The 10081-nt window shown below is 54.3% G+C and overlaps 1 protein-coding gene across 1 annotated transcript; it reads left to right on the top strand.

Annotated features, from left to right (window-relative positions):
- The first annotated feature begins 555 nt into the window (after positions 1-555).
- Positions 556-8387, top strand: CD19 (CD19 molecule). The gene is made up of 15 exons (XM_002826279.5): positions 556-1172; positions 1431-1697; positions 1994-2197; positions 2317-2595; positions 4540-4650; positions 5250-5298; positions 5609-5697; positions 6121-6234; positions 6369-6473; positions 6553-6621; positions 6722-6778; positions 6867-6923; positions 7740-7832; positions 7936-8042; positions 8204-8387. Exons 1-14 carry the CDS (start codon positions 1085-1087, stop codon positions 8025-8027), a joined length of 1674 nt encoding a protein of 557 aa, XP_002826325.1. The 5' UTR covers positions 556-1084; the 3' UTR covers positions 8028-8042; positions 8204-8387.
- Positions 8388-10081: the final 1694 nt, after the last annotated feature.

Here is a 10081-nt window from a genome sequence, read left to right as displayed (position 1 = left end):
GAAAGTGGGTCTCTTGGGTCCCTGAATTCTTTTTCTGAGTCCCTGCAGCAGTGAAAAAGACACAGAGGCACATAGAGAGTGACAAAGAGAGAGAGAAAGAGAGAGACAGAGGAGAGGCATGGGGCAGAATAAGAACAGATTTAGGAGTTAGAACTCCTGGGTTCTTTTAAAACAATTTTTCTTTTAGAGATAGGGTCTTGTTGTGTTGCCTGGAATGGAACACAGTGGCTATTCCCAGGCATAATCATGGTGCACTGCAGCCTTGAACTCCTGGGCTCAAGCGATCCTTCTACTACTGGGCTCAAGCGATCCTTCTACTACAGCCTCCCAAGGACCTGGGACCATAGGCGTGTACCACTGTGCCTGGCTTTTGCCTGGTTTTGAACGGAGGCAGTATGACTTGAGCTCTTAGCCATTAATTGATGCTGTATCTCATTAACTGAGGGCTTACTATGTGCTGGACACTGGGCTAATAGTGCTGAACATATTGTCATTTTTAATCTTCACAAACAAACAATATTTGTATAGGACTGTTTTCTTTTTTTTTTTTTTTGAAACAGAGTCTCACTCTGGCGCCCAGGCTGGAGTGCAGTGGTGTGATCTCGGCTCACTGCAACCTCCGCCCCCTGGGTTCAAGTGATTCTCCTGCCTCAGACTCCTAAGTAGCTGGGATTACAGGCGCGTGCCACCATGCCAGGCTAATTTTTTTTTTTTTTTTTTTGAGACGGAGTCTATGTGCCCAGCACTGTTCTAGGGCACTTGCAATTAGTGGTGAACAACACGGTCTCTGCTCCAAGGGGCTCACATTCTTGTGCAGAAAACAGAAATGAACAAATAAACACACAAGATCATTTCCCATGGTGGTGAGAGCTGGGATGAAAATAAACCAGCATGGCAGGGAGGAGGCAAGTGTTGTGAGTCTGGAGGGTTCCTGGAGAATGGGGCCTGAGGCGTGACCACCCCCTTCCTCTCTGGGGGGACTGCCTGCCGCCCCCGCAGACACCCATGGTTGAGTGCCCTCCAGGCCCCTGCCTGCCCCAGCATCCCCTGCGCGAAGCTGGGTGCCCCGGAGAGTCTGACCACCATGCCACCTCCTCGCCTCCTCTTCTTCCTCCTCTTCCTCACCCCCATGGAAGTCAGGCCCGAGGAACCTCTAGTGGTGAAGGTGGAAGGTATGTCCAAAGGGCAGAAAGGGAAGAGATTGAGGCTGGAAACTTGAGTTGTGGCTGGGTGTCCTTGGCTGAGTAACTTACCCTCTCTGAGCCTCCATTTTCTTATTTGTAAAATTCAGGGAGGGGTTGGAAGGACTCTGCCGGCTCCTCCACTCCCAGCTTTTGGAGTCCTCTGCTCTATAACCCGGTGTGAGGAGTGGGGGGGCTTGGAGGTCCCCCCCAACCCATGCCCACACCTCTCTCCCTCTCTCTCCACAGAGGGAGATAACGCTGTGCTGCAGTGCCTCAAGGGGACCTCAGATGGCCCCACTCAGCAGCTGACTTGGTTTCGGGAGTCCCCGTTTAAACCCTTCTTAAAACTCAGCCTGGGGCTGCCAGGCCTGGGAATCCACATGAGGCCCCTGGCCATCTGGCTTTTCATCTTCAACGTCTCTCAACAGATGGGGGGCTTCTACCTGTGCCAGCAGGGGCCCCCCTCTGAGAAGGCCTGGCAGCCTGGCTGGACAGTCAGTGTGGAGGGCAGCGGTGAGGGCCGGGCTGGGGCAGGGGCAGGAGGAGAGAAGGGAGGCCACCGTGGACAGAAGAGGTCCGCGGCCACAATAGAGCTGGAGAGGGGCTGGAGGGATTGAGGGCGAAACTCGGAGCTAGGTGGGCGGACTCCTGGGGCTTCGTGGCTTCAGTATGAGCTGCTTCCCGTCCCTCTACTTCTCACTGTCTTCTCTCTGTCTGTGGGTCTTTGTGTCTATTTATGTCTGTCTTTGAGTCTCTATCTCTCTCCCTCTCCTGGGTGTCTCTGCATTTGGTTCTGGGTCTCTTCCCAGGGGAGCTGTTCCGGTGGAATGTTTCGGACCTAGGTGGCCTGGGCTGTGGCCTGAAGAACAGGTCCTCAGAGGGCCCCAGCTCCCCTTCCGGGAAGCTCATGAGCCCCAAGCTGTATGTGTGGGCCAAAGACCGCCCTAAGATCTGGGAGGGAGAGCCTCCATGTGGCCCACCAAGGGACAGCCTGAACCAGAGCCTCAGCCAGGGTAAGGTGATGACTGGGGAGATGCCGGGAAGCGGGGGTCCAGAGATGGAGGGAAGGGGAAACTGATGTGGTGAAACCCTGAGGATCAGGCTTTCCTTGTCTTATCTCTCCCTGTCCCAGACCTCACCATGGCCCCTGGCTCCACACTCTGGCTGTCCTGTGGGGTACCCCCTGACTCTGTGTCCAGGGGCCCCCTCTCCTGGACCCATGTGCACCCCGAGGGGCGTAAGTCCTCATTGCTGAGCCTAGAGCTGAAGGACGATCGCCCGGCCAGAGATATGTGGGTAATGGAGACGGGTCTGTTGTTGCCCCGGGCCACAGCTCAAGACGCTGGAAAGTATTATTGTCACCGTGGCAACCTGACCATGTCATTCTACCTGGAGATCACTGCTCGGCCAGGTAGAGTTTCTCTCAACTGGGAGGCATCTGTGTGGGGGTACTGGGAAGAAGTGGAAGCCAGTCAATCTTAGATTCCCCCAACCTGAGGGCTACTCCCAGCCTCACCCCAAACCCCAACTTCCACACAGAACATTGACTCCAAGTCTTTCTTTTTTTTGATGGAGTCTCGCTCTGTCGCCTAGGCTGGAGTGCAGTGGTGCCATCTCGTCTTGGCTCACTGCAACCTCCGCCTCCCAGGTTCAAGCGATTCTCCTGCCTCAGCCTCCTGAGTAGCTGGGATTACAGGTGCCCACCACCACGCCTGGCTAATTTTTTTTTTTTTGAAACGGAGTCTTGCACTGTCACCCAGGCTGGAGTGCAGTGGCGCGATCTCAGCTCACTGCAACCTCCGCCTTCCAGGTTCAAGTGATTCTCCTGCCTCAGCCTCCCAAGTAGCTGGGATTAAAGCCTGGCTAATTATTTTGTATTTTTAGTAGAGACGGGGTTTCATTATGTTGGCCAGGCTGGTCTCAAACTCCTGACCTCGTGATCCACCCGCCTTGGCCTCCCAAAGTGCTGGGATTACAGACATGAGCCACAGGGCCAGGCCAGGCCTAATTTTTGTATTTTTAGTAGAGATGGGGTTTCTCCATGTTGGACCAGGCTGGTCTTGAACTCCTGACTTCAGGTGATCTGCCTGCCTTGGCCTCCCAAAGTACTGGGATTACAGGTGTGAGCCACCGCACCTGGCCTAGACTTCAAGTCTTTCTTCCCTCACTTCCAAGACACTACTTTTCTGGGTCTTCACCTACCATTGCTTGCGCCTGCCCACCAGCTTGGGTGGAGTCTTCCTTCCTCCCCAACTCCTCACTCTTGGAGCCCTGGGCCCTCTTCTCATCCCTGTCTGCACACTTTCCCATTTGACCTTGACTCCCAATGGCTTCTTGGGTCACCATGCCTTGGTGACTCTATTCCAGGCTCCATACTCAGCCATCTCCTGTGCCATTTGATATCCCATGGACACCTCAGGCTCAACAGATACAAAATCAAACTCAATGTCTTCCCCAAGTATAGTCTTCTTGGTGGCCCAGCGTAAGCAGAGGGCACCACTACCTGCTCCCTTGCCCAGGCTAAGAACCTGGGCATCCTTCCTTTTCCTCACCCGGTCCAACAAACTGGTCACAGTGTTCTGCCAGTTCTCTCTCCATGCAATCCTATCATGCTGTCTTAACTGCAATTCACAAACCCAACCCCAACTTTCACTCCAAACTTGATCCAAGCAATGTGCTGGATCCCAACTGTAACCTTGCAAACTCAACTCTGCCCTTCACTTTGACCATGACTATCCTTAATTGCAGCAGGAAACTGATCATTATGCTCTCTTCAATCCACACATTGCCTCTGAGTACAGCCATGGTTTGTCCATGATTTGCTCAAAAGACACTGCCCCATGTCCTGTGCCAGGCTCTGTGACAATCCCTGACCTCCTGGGGCGTGGCTTCTTAGAGAGAGGAGAGCCTTTCTCACAGCTTGGGACTTTGAGTCCGTGTCTTTTTTTTTTTTTTCTTGAGATGGAGTTTTGCTCTGGTTGCCCAGGCTGGAGTGCAGTGATCTCGGCTCACTGAAACCTCCGCCTCCCGGGTTCAAGCGATTCTCCTGCCTCAGCCTCCCAAGTAGCTGAGATTATAGGCATGTGCCATCACGCCCAGCTAATTTTTTTTTTTTTTTGGTATTTTTAGTAGAGATGGGTTTTCACCATGTTGGCCAGGCTGGTCTCCAACTCCTGACCTCAGGTGATCCACCCACCTTTGCCTCCCAAAGTGGTGGGATTACAGGCGTGAACCACTGCGCCTGGCCGAGTCTGTGTCTTGCCTCTGTGCCCCAGACTTGCGGTTCCTTGAGGTCTCGGGATTGGGACGTAAGATGCCAGCCTGGGGTCCTCGTCTCATAGCCCCTTCCCCCTAGTACTATGGCACTGGCTGCTGAGGACTGGTGGCTGGAAGGTCTCAGCTGTGACTTTGGCTTATCTGATCTTCTGCCTGTGTTCCCTTGTGGGCATTCTTCATCTTCAAAGAGGTGAGTCATGTCCCCAGTGGGTCTGTCCAAACCCTACTCCATCTTCCCCAGGATAAGCCGTCTCTGGCCAGTCTGACAACCACCTTTCTTTCCTCCCATCCCTCCTTTCAAGACCCCAGAATCCTGTTCTCCCCAGTCTTCCTCTAGCCTCCCTCAAACTTCCCAAGCCTCTTGCAATTTTTTTTTTTTTTTTTGAGACAGGGTCTCATTCTGTCACCCCAGCTAGAGTGCAGTGGCACAATCTGAGCTCACTGTAACCTCTGCCTCCCAGGCTTAAGTGATTCTTGTGCCTCAGCCTCCCGAGTAGCTGGGACTACAAGTGTATGCCACCACACCCTGCCAATTTTTTATATTTTTAGTAGAGACGAGGTTTCACCATGTTGGCCAGGCTGGTCTCGAACTCTTGACCTCAAATGATCCGCCCACCTCGGCCTCCCAAAGTGCTGGGATTACAGGCACGAGCCACCGCGCCAGTCCGCCTTGCAATTTGAACTCCTGTCTCCTCTGTTGAACCAAGTGACCTCCCCAGCACCTGGCCCCACAAATCCTCACCCTGCCAAGCAGTCCCTCCTCTGATCACTCCCTTTAACTCCCACCAGCCCTGGTCCTGAGGAGGAAAAGAAAGCGAATGACTGACCCCACCAGGAGGTAATGCAACCAGTGCACCCCGCGGTAACACCCTCCACCTTCCCTTTATGCCTTGCACTTACTGTTTCCTCTGCCCAGGGGTTCTTTGCTCCGTCTCTACTGTTTCAAATACTGCCCAACCTCAAAGCCCAGCTCCAAAGCTACCTCCTCTGTGAAGACCTCCTTGGAAATGATCATCTCAGACTCCTCTATTGGCTGTCCCAGCACAAGTGATCACGTTTAACTTCTCAAGGCCTGGACAGAATCTTGAGTGGGTCCGCCATTCCATTCCAAGTCGGCCCTCACCGTGCACTTCCTCTTCTCCCGCCAGATTCTTCAAAGTGACGCCTCCCCCAGGAAGCGGGCCCCAGAACCAGTACGGGAACGTGCTGTCTCTCCCCACACCCACCTCAGGCCTCGGTAAGAGGCACCGCCCCTCCAGCCTATAGCTCCGCCCCAGATCTGGGGCTCCACCCCCACTGTCCTCATCCCTCCAATCCGCTGTGCGCCAAGCCTTCTGGAGCTCGGAACTCCGCCCCCCGGGGCGGGGGGTCCCACCCAGCTATGAGCCCCGCCTCTAGAACAAGGCCCCGCCTCCAGGGCTCAGAGCCACGCCCCCAGGACCCAGAGCCTGAAGTCGTGATCAAGAGCAGAACCTCGCCCCAGAACTGAAGGCCTCGGCCCTAGATTTAGATCCCGCCCCAGGGTTCAAGGCCGGGTTCCTAGGCCCAGAGTCCATTCGCAGAGCCCAAAACATCCTCTTCCCGTGCCCCGCCGCGCGGACCCTTAGCCTTGACCGCCCCCATCTCTTCTGACCCCGTCTTACAACGCCCCTCTCGCCAGGACGCGCCCAGCGTTGGGCCGCAGGCCTGGGGGGCACTGCCCCGTCTTATGGAAACCCGAGCAGCGACGTCCAGGCGGATGGAGCCGTGGGGTCCCGGAGCCCGCCGGGAGTGGGTGAATGGCTGGGAGAGGGAAGGGTCGTTCCCCACATGGAGGGGGTTGGAGCGGTCTGTGGCCCGAATAGTGGACTGGGGCCTGGAGGAGAGGGGGCATGACTCGGTTCCCCATCCCCATCCCCAAACCCCCAGGCCCAGAAGAAGAGGAAGGGGAGGGCTATGAGGAACCTGACAGTGAGGAGGGCTCCGAGTTCTATGAGAACGACTCCAACCTTGGGCAGGACCAGCTCTCCCAGGGTAAGGCTGCCCTCCCCCGTGGCCCCCCACCTCTGCGGTGGCCTGTGGACTCCCATGGACACCCCTCCTTCTCCACCAGATGGCAGTGGCTATGAGAACCCTGAGGATGAGCCCCTGGGTCCTGAGGATGAAGACTCCTTCTCCAACGGTAACTTGGGGCCTTTGTGGGACCTCAGAGACTTAGGTGTAATTGCAGCGCTGTGACACCCCTAGAAGGGGTCCCTGGAGTTCTCTCTCTTCTGCCACAGCTGAGTCTTACGAGAACGAGGATGAAGAGCTGACCCAGCCGGTCGCCAGGACAATGGGTGTGTGTGAGGATGGCAACAGTCCAGGGGGGAGGTGGAGGACGCCTGGAGGCCAGGAGGAATAGTAATCTCCCTCTTCCCTTTCCAGACTTCCTGAGCCCTCATGGGTCAGCCTGGGACCCCAGCCGGGAAGCAACCTCCCTGGGTGAGAGATGCTTTCGATCAGACTGCCTTGCCCAGCTTGGGTGACCTGGCCTCAGCTCTGACACCAGACCCAACTTTGACCTGACCCTGACCCCAAACCCGAACCCAATCCTGTGACTCCTTTCACCTCAACACTGAGCCCCATCCCCCATCCTGAGCCCCATCCCCCATCCTGACCCCCAATATTTACCCCCTCCCTAACTGTGAATATCAACACCGATCCCAATGCAGTATCAGCCTGGACTTGACCTCCACCTCACCTCAGCCCCAGTGCAGACCTCAACTTGGACCCCAGCTCACTCTGCAGCTTCTTCATGACTCTGACTCCCTCCAGTTTTTTCTTTTTCTTTTTTTTTTTTTTTTTTTGAGACGGAGTCTCGCTCTGTCGCCCAGGCTGAAGTGCAGTTGCCACCTCTGCCTCCTAGGTTCAAGCGATTCTCATGCCTCAGCCTCCTGAGTAGCTGGGATTATAGATATTTGCCACCACACCTGGCTAATTTTTGTATTTTCAGTAGAGACAGGGTTTCGCCATGTTGGTCAGACTGGTCTCAAACTCCTGGCCTCTAGTGATTACAGGCATGAGCCACCACGCCCAGCCCAGTTCTGTTCTTGACCCCTTCCCTAGCCATAATCTAACCCATATCTAACCCTGACCTACAGCTAACCAGGGCCCCAAACCCGATGCTGACCGAATCACCCCTTCCCAGCACAGCATGGGTGATGCCCCTCACCTTCCTCTGCCCCTCGGTCTTCCTCCTTACCGTAGGCTGTACTTCCCATGCCCTAGCCTCCAATTCTCCATCCTCCGCCCAAGCAGGGTCCCAGTCCTACGAGGATATGAGAGGAATCCTGTATGCAGCCCCCCAGCTCCGCTCCATTCGGGGCCAGCCTGGACCCAATCATGAGGAAGGTGGGTGCTTCTGCTGCTGTCCCGTGCTGTCCCCTGGGCTGACTTTGCCATCCAGCCTACTTCCAGTGCCACCCGTGTTCTCCTCCTCCCTGGTCCTATCCAGATGCAGACTCTTATGAGAACATGGATAATCCCGACGGGCCAGACCCAGCCTGGGGAGGAGGGGGCCGCATGGGCACCTGGAGCACCAGGTGATCCTCAGGTGGCCAGGTGAGCTGGGACTGCCCCTAGGGAAAGGGGGAGGGAGGGAGATAGGCACGGATGGCAGTGGCTGCTGGCTCTCAGGGAGGGAGAGGGAACAGGGTTCCTAGGGCCTGGTAGGCAGGGGGAGGGCTGCTGGACCCCTCCCCGTCACCGTTTCTTCTGCATAGCCTGGATCTCCTCAAGTCCCCAAGATCCACACCTGACTCTGAAATCTGAAGACCTCGAGCAGATGATGCCAACCTCTGGACCAATGTTGCTTAGGATGTGTGCATGTGTGTATATGTGTGTGTGTGTGTATATACATGCCAGTGACACTTCCAGTCCTTAAATAAACTCAATGAGCTCTTCCAATCCTATGAAGTAGTGCCATTGTGTGGGAAGGAAGGGAAGGAAAGGAAAGGAAGGAAAAGGAAGGGAAGGAAAGGCATCTTGAATCCCATGGAAGAAGGAGGGCTGCCTTCTGCATACAAAGGGCCTTTGCCCGGTGCGGTGGCCCACACTTGTAATCCCAGCACTTTAGGAGGCCAAGCAGGTGGATCATTTGAGGTCAGGAGTTCGAGACCAGCCTGGCCAACCTGGTGAAACCCCGTCTCTACTAAAAATACAAAAATTAGCTGGGTGTGATGGCGAGCCTGTAGTCCCAGCTACTCGGGAGGCTGAGGTTGGAGAATCACTTGAACCCGGGAAGCAAAGGTTGCAGTGAGCGGAGATGGTGCCATTACACTTCAGCCTGGGCGACAGAGCGAGACTCCGTATCAACAAAAAACAAAAATAAAAATAAAACAAAGGGCCTTTCCCCTTCCATGGCCTAGTCTTCACCTACTGCCCTCTTTTGCCCACTGCCCACAGATCCCTCACGATCAGCCCCCTCCCACCATCCAGCTACCCCATTATCATTAATTCAGCAGTTGCACGCTGGGTGCCCAGTGGAGGAAAAACAGCCCAGGAATTAGCAGTCTAGTTAGAAGACGCTATTCATTGTCACTGAGTACTTATTTATTGAGCATCTACTATACTCTTCTTTTTTTTGTTTGTTTTTGAGACAGGCTCTCGCTTTGTTGCCCAGGCTGGAGTACAGTGGTGCAATCATGGCTCACTGCAGCCTCGACCTCCCAGGCTCAAGAGTTTCTCCCACCTCAGCCTCCCAAGTAGCTGGGATTACAGGTGCCCGCCACCATGCCCAGCTAATTTTTTGTATTTTTAGTAGAGACGGGGTTTCACTATGTTGGCCAGGCTGGTCTCGAATGCCTGACCTCATGATCCACCCGCCTCGGCCTCCCAAAGTGCTAGGATTACAGGCGTGAGCCACCGCACCCGGTCACAGCTCATTTTTTATTTTTTGTAGAGACGAGGTCTTGCCGTGCTGCCCAGGCTGGTCTTGAACGCCTGGGCTCCAGTGATCCTACCAACCTTGGCCTCCCAAAGTGCTGAGATTACAGGCTCCCTCTACCACACCCAGATAATTTTGTATTTTTAGTAGAGATGGGGTTTCCTCATGCTGGCCAGGCTGGTCTCAAACTCCCGACCTCAGGTGATCCACCTGCCTCAGCCTCCCAAAGTTCTGGGATTACAGGCGTGAGCCACAGTGCCGGACCTTACTATGTTCTAAGCACTAATATCAATGAGCAAATTTTATCCTTATAATAACTTCACAAAGATAGTAAGCACTTATTATGTGCCAGGATTATATTCAAATATTTTATGTATATTTTATGGACATGTTATGTATGCTTGTGTATATTCGTTCATTTTATCTTTACGAACCCTATGAGGTAGGTATACTATTAATATTATTTTCGCCATTTGTTTTCTTTCTTTCTTTCTTTTTTTTTTTTTGAGACAGGGTCTCACTCTGTCACCCAAGCTGGAGTGGGTGGTGCCATCTTGGCTCACTGCAACCTCTGCCTCCTGGGTTCAAGCGATTCTGTTGCCTCAGCCTCCCAAGTAGCTGGGATTACAGGCCTGTGCCACCACACCTGGCTAATTTTTGTATTTTTAGTAGAGATGGAGTTTCTCCATGTTGGCCAGGCTAGTCTCTGTCTCCT

Source organism: Pongo abelii, chromosome 18, assembly GCF_028885655.2.
Source record: "Pongo abelii isolate AG06213 chromosome 18, NHGRI_mPonAbe1-v2.0_pri, whole genome shotgun sequence".
Classification (NCBI taxonomy): domain Eukaryota; kingdom Metazoa; phylum Chordata; class Mammalia; order Primates; family Hominidae; genus Pongo; species Pongo abelii.
This window is presented reverse-complemented; position numbering and strand designations above follow the sequence as displayed.

What these genes read in the sequence shown, in the direction of transcription:
- CD19 (XM_002826279.5), top strand. Translation starts at nt 1,085, where the DNA reads ATGCCACCTCCTCGCCTCCTCTTCTTCCTCCTCTTCCTCACCCCCATG. An exon ending in CCGGAGCCCGCCGGGAGTGG is followed by an intron (nt 6,235 to 6,368) that starts GTGAATGGCTGG and finishes CCAAACCCCCAG; the next exon opens with GCCCAGAAGAAGAGGAAGGG. An exon ending in TGGACCCAATCATGAGGAAG is followed by an intron (nt 7,833 to 7,935) that starts GTGGGTGCTTCT and finishes GGTCCTATCCAG; the next exon opens with ATGCAGACTCTTATGAGAAC.